Here is a 16,415-nt window from a genome sequence, read left to right on the forward strand (position 1 = left end):
AGAAACCAGTAAGGGACCAGTGAGAGACCAGTAAGGGACCAGTAAGAGACCAGTAAGGGACCAGTGAGGAACCAGTAAGAGACCAGTGAGGAACCAGGGAGAAACCAGTAAGGGACCAGTAAGAGACCAGTAAGGGACCAGTAAGGGACCAGTAAGGGACCAGTGAGGAACCAGTAAGGGACCAGTAAGGGACCAGTAAGAGACCAGTAAGGGACCAGTAAGAGACCAGTAAGGGACCAGGGAGAAACCAGTAAGGGACCAGTAAGAGACCAGTAAGGGACCAGGGAGAAACCAGTAAGGGACCAGGGAGAAACCAGGGAGAAACCAGTAAGAGACCAGTAAGGGACCAGTGAGAGACCAGTAAGGGACCAGTAAGAGACCAGTAAGAGACCAGGGAGAAACCAGTAAGAGACCAGGGAGAAACCAGTAAGGGACCAGTGAGGAACCAGGGAGAAACCAGTAAGGGACCAGTGAGAAACCAGTAAGGGACCAGTTAGAAACCAATAAGGGACCAGGGAGAAACCAGTAGGGGACCAGTAAGAGACCAGTAAGGGACCAGTGAGGGACCAGTGAGGGACCAGTAAGGGACCAGGGAGAAACCAGTAAGAGACCAGTGAGAAACCAGTTAGAAACCAGTAAGGGACCAGTGAGAAACCAGTAAGGGACCAGGGAGAAACCAGTAAGGGACCAGTGAGGAACCAGTGAGAAACCAGTAAGGGACCAGTAAGAGACCAGTAAGGGACCAGGGAGAAACCAGTAAGGGACCAGGGAGAAACCAGTAAGAGACCAGTGAGAAACCAGTTAGAAATCAGTAAGGGACCAGTAAGAGACCAGGGAGAAACCAGTAAGGGACCAGTGAGAAACCAGTTAGAAATCAGTAAGGGACCAGTAAGAGACCAGTAAGGGACCAGGGAGAAACCAGTAAGGGACCAGTGAGAAACCAGTTAGAAATCAGTAAGGGACCAGGGAGAAACCAGTAAAGGACCAGTTAGAAACCAGTAAGGGACCAGTGAGGAACCAGGGAGAAACCAGTAAGGGACCAGTGAGGGACCAGTAAGGGACCAGTAAGGGACTAGTAGGGGACCAGTGACCTCCCAGTGCTCCCAGTGACCTCCCAATGCTCCCAGTATCCACTCAGTAACTCCCCAGTGCTCCCAGTAACATCCCAGTGCTCCCAGTACCTCCCAGTGCCCTTTGTATCTGCCCCAGTTGCCTCCTGGTGCCCCCACCAGTTTCTCCAGTTGCTCCCAGTTAACCCCCCCAGTGCTCCCCACATCCTGTCCCAGTGCCCCCCCAGCTCTCCCAGTGTCCTCCCAGTGCTCCCAGTCCAGCCCACACCATCCCAGTATGGCCCCCATCCTCCCAGGATCCTCCCAGTTACCCCCAGTATCCCCCAGCAATGCTGCTGTTGTTCCAGTGCTCCCAGTGCTCCCAGTATCACCTCCAGTGCTCCCAGTTCCTGCCCAGTGCCTCCCAGTATCACCTCCAGTGCTCCCAGTGCTCCCAGTGCCTCCCAGTGCTCCCAGTATCACCTCCAGTGCCTCCCAGTGTTCCCAGTTCCTGCCCAGTGCTCCCAGTATCACCTCCAGTGCCTCCCAGTGCTCCCAGTTCCTGCCCAGTGCTCCCAGTATCACCTCCAGTGCTCCCAGTATCACCTCCAGTGCTCCCAGTGCTCCCAGTGCCTCCCAGTGCTCCCAGTATCACCTCCAGTGCCTCCCAGTGTTCCCAGTTCCTGCCCAGTGCTCCCAGTATCACCTCCAGTGCCTCCCAGTGCTCCCAGTTCCTGCCCAGTGCTCCCAGTATCACCTCCAGTGCTCCCAGTATCACCTCCAGTGCCTCCCAGTGCTCCCAGTTCCTGCCCAGTGCTCCCAGTATCACCTCCAGTGCTCCCAGTATCACCTCCAGTGCCTCCCAGTGTTCCCAGTTCCTGCCCAGTGCTCCCAGTATCACCTCCAGTGCCTCCCAGTGCTCCCAGTTCCTGCCCAGTGCTCCCAGTATCACCTCCAGTGCTCCCAGTACCTCCCCTAACAGCCCCAGCATCCTCCCAGTTCATCCCCGTGATGCTCACAGCACCCTCCCAGTGCTCCCAGTACGCTCCCAGTATCCCCCAGTTCAAACCAGTGCTCCCAGTTCATCCCAGTGCTCCCAGTTCAAACCAGTGCTCCCAGTTCATCCCCGTGCTCCCAATTCATCCCAGTGCTCCCAGTTCATCCCAGTGCTCCCAGTTCCTGCCCAGTGCTCCCAGTTCATCCCAGTGCTCCCAGTTCATCCCAGTGCTCCCAGTTCAAACCAGTGCTCCCAGTTCATCCCAGTGCTCCCAGTTCAAACCAGTGCTCCCAGTTCAAACCAGTGCTCCCAGTTCATCCCAGTGCTCCCAGTTCAAACCAGTGCTCCCAGTTCATCCCAGTGCTCCCAGTTCATCCCCGTGCTCCCAATTCATCCCAGTGCTCCCAGTTCATCCCCGTGCTCCCAGTTCATCCCAGTGCTCCCAGTTCATCCCAGTGCTCCCAGTTCAAACCAGTGCTCCCAGTTCATCCCAGTGCTCCCAGTTCAAACCAGTGCTCCCAGTTCATCCCCGTGCTCCCAGTTCATCCCAGTGCTCCCAGTTCAAACCAGTGCTCCCAGTTCATCCCAGTGCTCCCAGTTCAAACCAGTGCTCCCAGTTCAAACCAGTGCTCCCAGTTCATCCCAGTGCTCCCAGTTCAAACCAGTGCTCCCAGTTCATCCCAGTGCTCCCAGTTCATCCCCGTGCTCCCAGTTCATCCCAGTGCTCCCAGTTCATCCCCGTGCTCCCAGTTCATCCCAGTGCTCCCAGTTCATCCCAGTGCTCCCAGTTCAAACCAGTGCTCCCAGTTCATCCCAGTGCTCCCAGTTCAAACCAGTGCTCCCAGTTCATCCCCGTGCTCCCAGTTCATCCCAGTGCTCCCAGTTCAAACCAGTGCTCCCAGTTCATCCCAGTGCTCCCAGTTCAAACCAGTGCTCCCAGTTCAAACCAGTGCTCCCAGTTCATCCCAGTGCTCCCAGTTCAAACCAGTGCTCCCAGTTCATCCCAGTGCTCCCAGTTCATCCCAGTGCTCCCAGTTCAAACCAGTGCTCCCAGTTCATCCCAGTGCTCCCAGTTCAAACCAGTGCTCCCACTTCATCCCAGTGCTCCCAGTTCAAACCAGTGCTCCCCGTTCGCCCCCCGCCAGCACAGAGCCCCCACCGTCCTTCCAGTGACCGCCGGCTCCTCCCTCCCCAGCACCCCCGCGCTCCCCCAGTGCTCCCAGTTCATCCCAGTGCTCCCAGTTCCCCCCGTGCCCCTCCCCCCCCGGTACCGCCGCGGGGTCGCCACGGCAACGCGCGCGAGGCCGGCGGGCGCGAGCGGCGGCGGCGCGGGCTGAGCGACGGGCGGCTCCGCCAATCAGCGCCCGCAGCGCGCCGGGAGGGGGCGGGACGGACCGCGGCGCCAGCACCGATAGGCGGGCGCTCCGCCAATCAGCGTCCGCAAAGCCCGCGGGGCGGTGGGCGGCGCAGAGGCTGCTGGGAGTTGTAGTCCGGCTCGGCCATCGCGCTCTCTCCCACAGGGCCCCGCGGCGGAAGATGGCGGCGGGCGATGGCGCGGCCGAAGGCGCCGCGGGGCCGGGGCAGGGCCCGGGGCCGGTGTCGTTCGCCTTCAGCCGCAGGGCCGAGCGGCGGCGGCCGCTGCCCGCGGGACCCTGCGCGGAGCCCGGCGCCGGCGGTGACACCGAGAGCGACACCGACTTCCTGACGGCCGTGGAGGGCTGCGAGCTGCTCAGGTGGGCGGGGCTGCAGCCTGGGCCACGCCCCCATTCGCGTCGAGGGGCGGGGCTTCGCTGTCGGGTTGCCCCTATCGCTTCAGTGGGCGGGGCTTAGCGCAGGTGCCGGCGGAGGCGGGGCTTTGTGGGGCGGGGCTTGAGGATGTGTTCAAATATGGTCAAGGGGGCGTGGCCTGGGGCACGGGCTCACCGCGTGCGGCTGCTTCGAGGGCGTGGCTTGGCGAGGGGGCGTGGTCTGTGTCCGGGAACGCCCCTTTTGTTACAAGGCGGTGCAGCGGCTGTGGGCGTGGCCAACGCTGCGGCCCCGCCCCCAGCACGCGGCCGGCCCCGCCCCCCAAGAAGGAGCTGGTGATCCCCCTGATCCCGGCCCAGCGCTGGAGGAACCCGGAGCCGCCCCGCGCCCCCGCCGCTGGCCCCGCCCCCAGCACAGGCCCCGCCCCCGGCACGGACCCCCCCTCGGTGGAGGCTCAGGCGGTGCAGGAGCTGCTGCAGGGTGAGCTCGGGGGTCTGGGGGGCTCCCCTGCCCCCCTGAGGGGTCCTGGGGGGGTTTGGGGGGACCCCTGACCCCCCCCCTGCCCCCCAGAGGGGTTCTGGGGGGGTTTGGGGGGCCTGGCTGAGCCCCCCTGACCCACAGAGGGGTCCTGGGGGGGTTTGAGGGGACCCCTGACCCCCCTCCTTCCCCCCAGAGGGGCCCTGGGGGGGTTTGGGGGGCCTGGCTGAGCCCCCCTGACACACAGAGGGGTCCTGGGGGGGTTTGGGGGGCCTGGCTGAGCCCCCCTGGCCCACAGAGGGGTCCTGGGGGGGTTTGGGGGGACCCCTGACCACCCCCCGCCCCCCAGAGGCCCGGCAGAGCCAGGAGCAGCCCCCGGGCCAGCCCGGCCCCCCCATGGCCATCCCCCTGCAGCGGCCGGACAGGGATGGGGACAGGGACGGGGACAGGGACAGGGACAGGGACGTCGCCACGGGGGCGCAGCCGGTAAGCCACCCCCAGAGGGACCCCCAGACACCCCCCTGGGACCCCCAGAGTGACTGACCCTGCCCTGGGACCCCCAAACATCCCGTGGGACCTCCCAGTATGCCCCTGGGACCCCCAGAGTGACCCCCACCCTGGGAGCCCCAAAAATCCCCCTGGGACCCTGAACACCCTCTGGGACCCCCAAAGTGACTGACCCTGCCCTGGGACCCCCAAACATCCCCTGGGACCCCCAAAGTGATCTCATCCTGGGACCCCCAACATCCCCCGGGACCCCCAAAGGGATCTCATCCTGGGACCCCCAACATCCCCTGGGACCCCCAAAGGGATCTCATCCTTGGACCCCCAAACATCCCCTGGGACCCCCAAAGTGATCTCATCCTGGGACCCCCAACATCCCCTGGGACCCCCGGCATGCCCCCCACCCTGGGACCCCCAGAAATCCCCCTGGGACCCCCAAACATCCCCTGGGACCCCCGGAGTGACTGACCCTGCCTTGGGACCCCTAGACATCCCCTGGGACCCCCAAAGTGATCTCATCCTGGGACCCCCAACATCCCCTGGGACCCCCAGCGTGCCCCCCACCCTGGGACCCCCAGAAATCCCTCTGGGACCCCCAAACACCCCCTGGGACCCCCAGACTGACCCTGTCCTGGAGCCCTGGGACCCCCAAACATCCCCTGGGACCCCCAGAGTGACTGACCCTGTCTTGGGACCCCCCAAACGTCCCCTGGGACCCCCAAACACCCCCTGGGACCCCCAGACTGACCCTGTCCTGGAGCCCTGGGACCCCCAAACATCCCCTGGGACCCCCGGAGTGACTGACCCTGCCTTGGGACCCCCAAACATCCCCTGGGACCCCCCAAAGTGACTGACCCTGCCTTGGGACCCCCAAATATCCCCTGGGACCCCCCAAAGTGACTGACCCTGCCTTGGGACCCCCAAACATCCCCTGAGACCCCCAAAGTGACTGACCCTGTCTTGGGACCCCCCAAACATCCCCTGGGACCCCCCAAAGTGACTGACCCTGCCTTGGGACCCCCAAACATCCCCTGGGACCCCCAAAGTGACTGACCCTGTCTTGGGACCCCCAAACGTCCCCTGGGACCCCCAAAGTGACTGACCCTGTCTTGGGACCCCCAAACGTCCCCTGGGACCCCTGGAGTGCCCCCCCGGAACACCTAGAGTGTCAACATCCCCCCGAGACCCCCAAAGTGACCTCACCCCGGGACCCCCAATCACCCCCCCAGGACCCCCAAACACCCCCTGGGACCCCCAAACATGAGTGACCCTTCCCTGGAGCCCTGGGACCCCCAAATACCTCCTTGGGACCCCCAAACATGAGTAACCCTTCCCTGGAGCCCTGGGACCCCCAAATACCTCCTTGGGACCCCCAAACATGAGTGACCCTTCCCTGGAGCCCTGGGACCCCCAAATACCCCCTTGGGACCCCCAGAGTGACCCCACCCTGGGCCCCCCAGCGTGCCCCCCCTCACCCAGAGGCCCCCCAGACCCTCCCCAAATCCCCCGGGGCCCCCCGGCCCCCCCGTGCTGCCCGCAGACCCCCCAGGACTACGAGGCCGTGCCCGTGGGCCAGTTCGGGCTGGCCATGCTGCGGGGGATGGGCTGGAGCCAGGGCCAGGGCATCGGGCGCACCTTCGCCAGGTGAGCGGCACCCCGAAACTGGGGCACCCCGGAACTGAGAGGGGCCCCCTGGAACTGGGGGGCACCCCGGAACTGAGGGCACCCCAAAACTCGGGCACCCCAGAACTGGGGGGCACCGCAGAATTGGGGGCGCCCTGGAACTGGGGCTCCCTGGAATTGGGGGTGGGGGGGCACCCTGGAACTGGGGCACCTCAGAACTGGGGGCACCCCGGAACTGAGAGGGGCCCCCTGGAACTGGGGGGCACCCGGGAATGGAGGGGGTACCCCGGAATTGAAGGACTCCCCGGAACTGCATGGGGTTACCCCTGAGCTCCCCAAGTGAGTGGGGACACCCCAAAACCTGGCGGGCAGCCCCTCAGTCCCAGAGTGGATTTTGGGGTGCCCTGACCCTCGGGTGGATTTCGGGAAGACCTGACCCTTGGGTGGATTTCGGGGTGCCCTGACCCCCGGGTGGATTTCGGGGAGCCCTGACCCTCGGGTGGATTTTGGGGTGCCCTAATGCGCTCTCCCCCCCCCCCCCGGGTGGGTTTTGGGGACCCTCTCCCCCCGGGTGGATTTCGGGGTGCCGTGACCCCCGGTGTGATTTTCGGGGTGCCCTGACGCTGTCCCTCCCCAGGGTGGTGCCCCCCCTGGAGCAGCGGCCGCGCCCGCGGGGGCTGGGGCTGGGGGCCGAGGCCGCCCCCCCCGGGGCCGGGGAGCCCCCCCAGGGTGGGCTCGGCGTGGGCGACGCCGTGAGCATCGAGGCCGGGCCCCACCGCGGCCTGCGCGGCCAGGTGAGACCAGTGCGGGCCAGTGCGGACCAGTATGGGCCAGTATGGGCCAGTATGGGCCAGTGCTGGGTAATATGAACCAGTACGGGCCAGTGCGGGGCAGTATGGGCCAGTGCGGGCCAGTATGGGCTAGTGTGGACCAGTGTGGGGTGGTGCGGGGAAGTATGGACCAGTATGGGCCAGTGTGAGGCAGTATGGGCCAGTATAGGCCAGTGTGGACCGGTGTGGGGTGGTGCGGGGAAGTATGGGCCAGTGCGGGGCAGTATGGGCCAGTATAGGCCAGTGCGGACCAGTGTGGGGTGGTGCGGGGCAGTATGGACCAGTGTGGGCCAGTATGGACCAGTATGGGCCAGTATAGGCCAGTGCTGGGCAGTATGGGCCAGTGCTGGGCAGTATAGACTCGTACAGACCAGTATAGGCCAGTATGGGGCAGTACAGACCAGTATAGGCCAGTATGGGGCAGTACAGACCAGTATAGGCCAGTATGGGGCAGTACGGACCAGTATAGGCCAGTATGGGGCAGTACGGACCAGTATAGGCCAGTATGGGGCAGTACAGACCAGTATAGGCCAGTATGGGGCAGTACGGACCAGTGTAGACCAGTAAAGCCAGTACAGACCAATATAGACCAGTGCAGGCCAGTATGGACCAGTATGGGGCAGTACAGACCAGTAGGGACCAGTATGGGTTAGTATGGCCCAGTACAGACCAGTATGAACCAGTACAGACTAGTATGGCCCAGTACAGACCAGTTTGGGGTAATACAGACCAATATGGACCAGTATGGTTCAGTACAGACCAGTATGGACCAGTATGGGTCAGTACAGACCAGTAGGGACCAGTACAAGTTAGTATGGGCCAGTACAGACCAGTTTGGGGTAATACAGACCAGTATGGACCAGTATGGGGCAATATGATGCAGTACAGATCATTGTAGATCAGTATGGGCCAGTACAGACCAGTATGGACCAGTATGGGCCAGTACAGGCCAGTATTGACTAGTACAGGTTGGTATAGACCTGTGTGGACCAGTATACACCAGTATGGACTGGTGCATACCAGTATGTACCGGTAGGGACCGGTGTAGTCCACTATGGATTGGTATAAACCATTATGAACCAGTACAGACCAGTATACACCATTACTAACCAGTACAGACCAGTATAGACCAGTATAAACTAGCATGGATCAGTAGAGACCAGTGCGAACAAGTATGAACCAGTACAAACCAGTGTGAACCAGTACAAACCAGTATGAACCAGTACAAACCAGTATGGCTCTGCGGGGAGGCACTGGGGGTGCTGGGGTGGGGGGCCTGAGGGGGGCACGGGGAGTGCTGACACCTCCCAGTTCTCCCAGTATGGCACTGGGGGCAACTGGGGCAGGACTGGGGGCAACTGGGGCAGGACTGGGGTGTGCTGGGGGTAACTGGGAGGGGAACTGGGGTAACTGGGAGGGGAACTGGGGTTACTGGGAGGGGAACTGGGAGGCACTGGGAGGGAAACGGGTTACTGGGAGGGGAACTGGGGTAACTGGAGGGGAACTGGGGTTACTGGGAGGCACTGGGAGGGGAAGTGGGGTTACTGGGAGGGGAAGTGGGGTTACTGGGAGGGGAACTGGGGTTACTGGGAGGGAACTGGGGTTACTGGGAGGTGACGGGAAAAGCTTTGGGTGTTAATGGGGATAACTGGGAGGTTACTGGGAGCTGACTGGGCTGTAACTGGGCTCTGACTGGGATCTAACTGGTATGAGTGGTCTTTAACTGGTCTGACTGGGATCTAACTGGTCTGACTGGTCTTTAATTGGTCTGACTGGTTCCTAACTGGTCTAATTTGGCTGACTGGTCGTTAACTGGTCGTTAACTGGTCTGACTGGTCCCTAATTGGTCTGACTGGTCTCTATCTGGTCCCTAATTGGTCTGTAACTGGTCTAACTGGTCCCTAAGTGGTCCCTGACTGGTCTGACTGGTCTAACTGCTCTGTAACTGGTCTGACTGGTCCCTAGCTGGTCCCTGACTGCTCTAACTGGTCCTTAACTGGTGTGTAACTGGTCTGACTGGTTCCTAACTGGTCTCTAACTGGTCTGACTGGTCTGTAAATGGTCTGACTGATCCCTAACTGGTGCCTGACTGCTCTAACTGGTCTGTAACTGGTGTGTACTGGTCTGTAACCGGTCTAACCGGTGCCTGACTGGTCTAACTGGTCCGTAACTGGTGTGTACTGGTCTGTAACCGGTCTAACCGGTGCCTGACTGGTCTAACTGGTCCGTAACTGGTGTGTGCTGGTCTGTAACTGGTCTAACCGGTGCCTGACTGGTCTAACTGGTCCGTAACTGGTGTGTACTGGTCTGTAACCGGTCTAACCGGTGCCTGACTGGTCTAAACTGGTCCGTAACTGGTGTGTACTGGTGGCAGGTGCAGGCGCTGCTGCCCGAGGCCGGGCGGGCGCTGGTGCGGCTGCAGCTGGGGGGGGCAGGTGGTGACGGTGAGCCAGCACGCGCTGCGCCCCGCGGGCTCCGGTGAGTGCCCAGTGCGGACCAGTACGGACCAGTAACTCCAGTAACCCCCCCTGTGACACCCCAGTAACTCCAGTAACCCCCCCGTGACACCCCCTGTAACCCCAGTAACACCAGTACGGACCAGTAACCCCCCGAGACACACCCTGAGACACCCCCTGTGACCCCAGTAACACCAGTAACACCAGTAACCCCCCTGAGACACCCCCTGAGACACCCCCTGTGACCCCAGTAACACCAGTAACACCAGTAACCCCCCGAGACACACCCTGAGACACCCCCTGTGACCCCAGTAACACCAGTAACACCAGTAACCCCCCTGAGACACCCCCTGAGACACCCCCTGTGACCCCAGTAACACCAGTAACACCAGTAACCCCCCGAGACACACCCTGAGACACCCCCTGTGACCCCAGTAACACCAGTAACACCAGTAACCCCCCGAGACACACCCTGAGACACCCCCTGTGACCCCAGTAACACCAGTAACACCAGTAACCCCCCGAGACACACCCTGAGACACCCCCTGTGACCCAGTAACACCAGTACGGACCAGTAACCCCCCAAGACACACCCTGAGACACCCCCTGTGACCCCAGTAACACCAGTAACACCAGTAACCCCCCTGAGACACCCCCTGTGACCCCAGTAACACCAGTACGGACCAGTAACCTCCCGAGACACACCCTGAGACACCCCCTGTGACCCCAGTAACACCAGTAACCCCCAGTAACCCCGGTGTGACACCCCAGTAACACCAGTAACCCCGGTGTGACACCCCAGTAACCCCCAGTAACCCCGGTGTGACACCCCAGTAACACCAGTAACCCCCAGTAACCCCGGTGTGACGCCCCCCGTGACACCCCAGTAACCCCTGCGCTCTCTGAGCGCTGGTGAGTGACCAGTACGGACCAGTATGGACCAGTATGGACCAGTAACCCCCCTGAGACACCCCCCTGTAACCCCAGTAACCCCAATACCCAGTGAGCGCAGGGGACTGCCCAGTATGGACCAGTAACCCCCAGTAACGAGCACTGGGGAGTGTCCCAGTATGGACCAGTAACCCCCAGTAACGAGCACTGGGGAGTGTCCCAGTATGGACCAGTAACCCCCAGTAACGAGCACTGGTGAGTGTCCCAGTATGGACCAGTAACCCCCAGTAACGAGCACTGGGGAGTGTCCCAGTATGGACCAGTAACCCCCAGTAACGAGCACTGGGGAGTGTCCCAGTATGAACCAGTAACCCCCAGTAACGAGCACTGGGGAGTGTCCCAGTATGGACCAGTAACCCCCAGTAACGAGCACTGGGGAGTGTCCCAGTATGGACCAGTACATCCCAGTCAGCTGCCCCCCACCCACTGTAATTCCCAGTACGCTCCAGACTGGTTTGTGCCCAGTCTGTACTGGGGAGCCTCCCAGTAACCCCCAGTGACCTCCCAGTAACCCCCAGTGACCCCCAGTGACCTCCCAGTGACCCCCAGTGCTCCCAGTGACCCCCAGTGCTCCCCAGTAACCCCCAGTGACCTCCCAGTGACCCCCAGTCTCTCCCAGTGCCTCCCAGTCCATCCCAGTCTCTCCCAGTCCCTCCCAGTCCATCCCAGTCCCTCCCATTTCCATCCCAGTTCCATCCCAGTCCATCCCAGTCCCTCCCAGTCCCTCCCAGTTACTCCCAGTCCCTCCCAGTCCCTCTCCCAGTCCATCCCAGTCCATCCCAGTCCCTCCCAGTCCCTCCCAGTTCCATCCCAGTTCCATCCCAGTCCATCCCAGTCCCTCCCAGTTCCATCCCAGTCTCTCCCAGTCCCTCCCAGTCCCTCCCAGTCCCTCCCAGTTACTCCCAGTCCCTCCCAGTCCCTCTCCCAGTCCATCCCAGTCCATCCCAGTCCCTCCCAGTCCCTCTCCCAGTCCATCCCAGTCCATCCCAGTCCCTCCCAGTCCCTCCCAGTTCCATCCCAGTTCCATCCCAGTCCATCCCAGTCCCTCCCAGTTCCATCCCAGTTCCATCCCAGTCCCTCCCAGTCAATCCCAGTCCCTCCCAGTCTCTCCCAGTGCCTCCCAGTCCATCCCAGTGCCTCCCAGTTCCATCCCAGTCCCTCCCAGTTCCATCCCAGTCCCTCCCAGTCTCTCCCAGTGCCTCCCAGTCCCTCCCAGTCCCTCCCAGTCCATCCCAGTCCCTCCCAGTCTCTCCCAGTTCATCCCAGTCCATCCCAGTGCCTCCCAGTCCATCCCAGTCCCTCCCAGTTCCATCCCAGTTCCATCCCAGTCCATCCCAGTGCCTCCCAGTCTCTCCCAGTGCCTCCCAGTTCCATCCCAGTCCCTCTCCCAGCCCATCCCAGTGCCTCCCAGTCCATCCCAGTGCCTCCCAGTCCATCCCAGTCCCCCCCAGGTGCCTCGGGCCGCCCCCCGGGAAGGGGCCGGAGGGGGGGGCGCAGGATGGGGACCCCCCGCGGGGGGGGGGCAAGCGCAGGGAGCCCCCCCCGGGCCACAGGTGAGGGGGAGGGGCGCGGCCGGGGGGGCTCGGGTTGGGGGGGCTCATTGGGGGGGGCTCTGGGGGTCATTTGGGGGGGGATCTCATTTTGGGGGGGCTCAGGGGGGGCTCTCATTTTGGGAGGGGCTCATTTTGGGGGGGTCATTTTTGGGGGGGTCTTAGTTTGGGGGGTTCATTTCGGGGGGCTCGGGGGGGCTCTCATTTTGGGGGGGCTGTGGGGGTCATTTTGGGGGGTTTTAGTTGGGGGGTTCATTTTTGGGGGGCTGGGGGGTCCTCCTGGAGGGCTTTCAAGGGGGGTTCTTATTTTGGGGAGGGTTTGGGGTTCATTTTTGGGGGGGTTCTCATTTTGGGGGGGTTCGAGGGGGGCTTGGGGGGGCTCATTTGGGGGGGTCATCCTGGGGGGTTCATTTTTGGAGGGCTATTTTGGGGGGGCTCAGTTTGGGGGGGTTCGAGGGGGGCTCTCATTTGGGGGGGGCTGTAGGGGTCACTTTTGGGGGGGCTCTTAGTTTGGGGGGGTTTTGGAAGGGTCATTTTTGGGGGGGTTCGAGGGGGGCTCATTTTGGGGGGGCTTTGGGAGGGGGCTCTCCTTTTGGGGGGGGGTCCCGGGGGGGCTCTCATATGGAGGTGGGCTCTCATTTTGGGGGGGTGGGGGGTCCTTTTGGGGGGGCTCTTACTTTGGGGAGGGTTCATTTTTGGGGGGGTTCTCATTTTGGGGGTGTCATTTACCCTTGGGGGGTGTGACCCCCCCCCCCCCCCCCCACCCCACCGAACTGGGGGGGGGGGGTCCCATGGTGGGGGGGTCTGATCCTTTTGGGGTGCAGGGGATTTGGGGAGGGTCTAGGGGGGGCTTTAGGGCTGTGGGTGCTGCTGTGTTTTTGGGGGGGTGGGGGCTCCCGGCCCCCTCCCCACCCCCGACGCCCCCGGGCCCCCCCAGGAGCGCGAAGCAGCCCCGGGGCGCCCCCCCCCGCGCCCCCTCCCCACTGGCTGCGGCGGGACCTGCGCGTGCGCTGCGTGGACACGGCCTTCCGGGGGGGGGCTCTTCTACAACTGCAAGGTGGGACCCCCAAACTGACAGCCCCCACCCCCCGGGACCCCCCGGGACCCCCAAACTGACAGCCCCCAACCCCCGGGACCCCCCGGGACCCCAAAACAGCCCCCAACCCCCGGGACCCCCCCGGGACCCCAAAACTGACAGCCCCCACCCCTCAGGACCCCCCGGGACCCCAAAACTGACAGCCCCCACCCCCCGGGACCCCCAAACAGCCCCCAACCCCCCCGGGACCCCAAAACCCACCGGGAACCCCCCCTTGGAACCCAACAACCTCAGGAACCCCAAAATTCCCGGGAAACCCCAAAATCCCCCCCCCGCGAACCCCAAAACCCCCAGGACCCCAAAACCCCCCGGGAACCCCTGGGACCCCAAAACAGCTCGGGAACCCCCTGGGACCCCAAACACCCCCGGGACCCCAAAACTCTCTGGGAACCCCCCCCGGGGAACCCAAAATCACCTGTGAACCCCAAAATCCCCCACGAACCCCAAAAACCCCCGGGACCCCAACACCCCTGGAACCCTCCTGGGACCCCAAAAAGTTCCCCGGGACCCCAAAACCCCCAAACATCCCCGGGGCCCAAAAAGACCCCAGGAACCTCCCAAAACCCCTCTGGAACCCCCAAAATCTCCCCTGGGAACCCAAAACCCCTGACCCACCCCCAGGAACCTCAAAATCCCCCAGGAACCCGCCGGGAAGCCCTAAATCCTGCTCGGTACCCCAAAACCACCCAGGGAACCCCAAAATCCCCCCGGGAAAGGAACCCCCAACCTCCCGGGAACCCCAAGACCCACTGGGGAACCCCCAAACCTCCTGAGGGTGACCCCAGACCCCAGTCCCTGCCCCCCCCAGCCCCCTTGGGTGTGATTTTGGGGTGCCCCCCCTCCCCCGCTGTGATTTTGGGGTGCTGTCCCCCCGGCCCCGGGCGCGATTTTTGGGGTGCTGCCCCCCCCGGGTGTGATTTTGGGGTACCCTCATCCCCCGGCTGTGATTTTGGGGGTGCTTCCCCCCCAGCCCCCCCCCGATGCGATTTTGGGGTGCTGCCCCTCCCCCCGGGTGGGATTTTGGGGTGCTGCCCCCCCCCCCCCGGCCCCGGGTGCGATTTTGGGGTCCCCCCAGATGAGGATCGAGGACCTGCTGGCCCCCCGACACCTGCGTGTGCCGCACGGACGACGGGCACCTGGTGGAGGGTGAGACCCCCGGGGGGAATCGGGGGGGGTCCTGACCCCCCAAAACCCTTCCCGAGGGCCCCCCCCCCCCTCTCTGGCACCCCAAAAACCTTCCTGAACCCCCAAAATCACCCTGACATCCCTGACTCCCCCAAACCCCAAAACCGTTTCCTCCCCTGACCCCCCCAATCCCCCTGAACCCCCCAAACCTGCCTGGGACCCCCAAAATACCCCTGAGCCCCCCAAAATACCTTTGAACCCCCCAAACCTGCCTGGGACCCCCAAAATACCCCTGAGCCCCCCAAAATCCACCTGAGCCCCCCAAACCTGCCCGGGACCCCCAAAATACCCCTGAGCCCCCCAAAATCCACCTGAGCCCCCCAAACCTGCCTGGGACCCCCCAAAATACCCTGAGCCCCCCAAAATCCCTCTGAACCCCCCAAACCTGCCTGAGACCCCCAAAATACCCCTGAACCCCCCAAACCTGCCGGGACCCCCAAAATCCACCTGACCCCCCCAAAATCCACCAGAGCTCCCCAAATGTGTCTGGAACCCACAAAATCCCCCAGACCCCCCCAAAATACCCAGAGCCCCCCAAAAGCTCCCTAAAATCTACTTGAGCCCCCCAAAATCCCCCTGGGACTCCCCCAAATTCCTTCTGGGAACCCCAAAATCCCCCAGAGCCCCCCAAAATCCACCTGACCCCCCAAACCCCTGACCTCCCAAAGCCCCCCTGTGCCCCCTGACCCCCCTGTGCCCCCCAAATCCCCCTGTGCCCCCCATGTTCCCTGGGACCCCCCTGACCCCCCCAAAGCCCCCCTGACCCCCCTGCCCTGTGCCCCCCAAAATCCCCCTGACCCCCCATGCCCCCAGACCGCCCCCGTGCCCCCCAAAATCCCCCTGTGCCCCCCAAAGCCCCCCAGACCGCCCCCGTGCCCCCCAAAATCCCCCTGTGCCCCCCATGCCCCCCCAGACCCCACTGCCCTGTGCCCCCCAAAACCCCCCATGCCCCCCAAAACCCCGTGTCCCCCGTGCCCCCCAAAACCCCCTGTGCCCCCCAAAACCCCCCATGCCCCCTGTGCCCCCCATTCCCCCCATGCCCCCCGTTTCCCCTGTGCCCCCCAAAACCCCCTGTGTCCCCCTGTGCCCCCCAAAACCCCCCATGCCCCCTGTGCCCCACATTCCCCCCATGCCCCCCGTTTCCCCTGTGCCCCCCAAAACCCCCTGTGTCCCCCTGTGCCCCCCAAAACCCCCTGTGCCCCCCGTGCCCCCCAAAATCCCCCGTGCCCCCTGTGCTCCCCATTTTCCCTGTGCCCCCCAAAACCCCCTGTGCCCCCCGTGCCCACCATTCCCCCCTGTGCCCCCTGTGCTCCCCATTCCCCCTGTGCCCCCCAAAACCCCTTGTGTCCCCCGTGCCCCCTAAAACCCCTGTGCCCCCCAAAACCCCCTGTGCCCCCCAAAACCCCTTGTGTCCCCCGTGCCCCCCATTCCCCCCCGTGCCCCCCCATTCCCCCTGTGCCCCCCAAAACCCCCTGTGCCCCCTGTGCCCCCCAAAACCCCCCGTGCCCCCCAAAACCCCCTGTGCCCCCCGTGCCCCCGTGTGCCCCCTGACCCCGTGCCCCCCATTCCCCCCCCTGTGCCCCCTGACCCCCCCATTCCGCCCCGTGCCCCCCGTGCCCCCTGACCCCCGTGCCCCCCGCCCCAGGGCTGCGCGAGGCCTCTCTGGAGACCGTGGTGCCGCGGGGCAGCTCCGAGCGCGTCATGGTGGTGCTGGGGGAGCACGCGGGCCAGGTGAGACAGACCCCTCCCCAAATTGTGACGGACCCCCCCCGAATTACACAGACCCCCCCCAAATTACACAGACCCCTCCCTGAATTACACAGACCCCTCCCCAAATTACACAGACCTCTCCCTAAATAAAACAGACCCCTCCCCAAATTGTGACGGACCCCCCCGAATTACACAGACCCCCCGAAATTGTGACAGACCCCTCCCCAAATTACACAGACCC

At 63.5% G+C, this 16,415-nt stretch overlaps 2 protein-coding genes across 2 annotated transcripts; both read left to right on the plus strand.

The window, feature by feature from the left end:
• Nucleotides 1-3,555: 3,555 nt before the first annotated feature.
• On the plus strand, nt 3,556-4,824 carry LOC137467136 (G-patch domain and KOW motifs-containing protein-like). The gene is made up of 3 exons (XM_068178693.1): nt 3,556-3,779; nt 4,094-4,272; nt 4,619-4,824. Exons 1-3 carry the CDS (start codon nt 3,583-3,585, stop codon nt 4,810-4,812), a joined length of 570 nt encoding a protein of 189 aa, XP_068034794.1. The 5' UTR covers nt 3,556-3,582; the 3' UTR covers nt 4,813-4,824.
• A 1,327-nt stretch (nt 4,825-6,151) lies between these two features.
• GPKOW (G-patch domain and KOW motifs) lies at nt 6,152-16,320 on the plus strand. Its single transcript, XM_068178624.1, is given in 10 exon segments — nt 6,152-6,417; nt 7,034-7,190; nt 9,601-9,651; nt 9,653-9,704; nt 13,121-13,224; nt 13,226-13,240; nt 14,355-14,378; nt 14,380-14,425; nt 16,110-16,195; nt 16,309-16,320. Coding segments are annotated over 10 exon segments (813 nt in total).
• Nucleotides 16,321-16,415: the final 95 nt, after the last annotated feature.

Source organism: Anomalospiza imberbis, unplaced genomic scaffold, assembly GCF_031753505.1.
Source record: "Anomalospiza imberbis isolate Cuckoo-Finch-1a 21T00152 unplaced genomic scaffold, ASM3175350v1 scaffold_52, whole genome shotgun sequence".
In the NCBI taxonomy this organism is placed as follows: Eukaryota; Metazoa; Chordata; class Aves; order Passeriformes; family Viduidae; genus Anomalospiza; species Anomalospiza imberbis.

Excerpts from the sequence above, each read along its gene's own strand:
- LOC137467136 (XM_068178693.1), top strand. The coding sequence starts at position 3,583 with ATGGCGGCGGGCGATGGCGCGGCCGAAGGCGCCGCGGGGCCGGGGCAG. Across the intron at positions 3,780-4,093 it reads GAGGGCTGCGAGCTGCTCAG|CACGCGGCCGGCCCCGCCCC; the intron begins GTGGGCGGGGCT and ends CCCCGCCCCCAG. Across the intron at positions 4,273-4,618 it reads GGTGCAGGAGCTGCTGCAGG|AGGCCCGGCAGAGCCAGGAG; the intron begins GTGAGCTCGGGG and ends CCCGCCCCCCAG.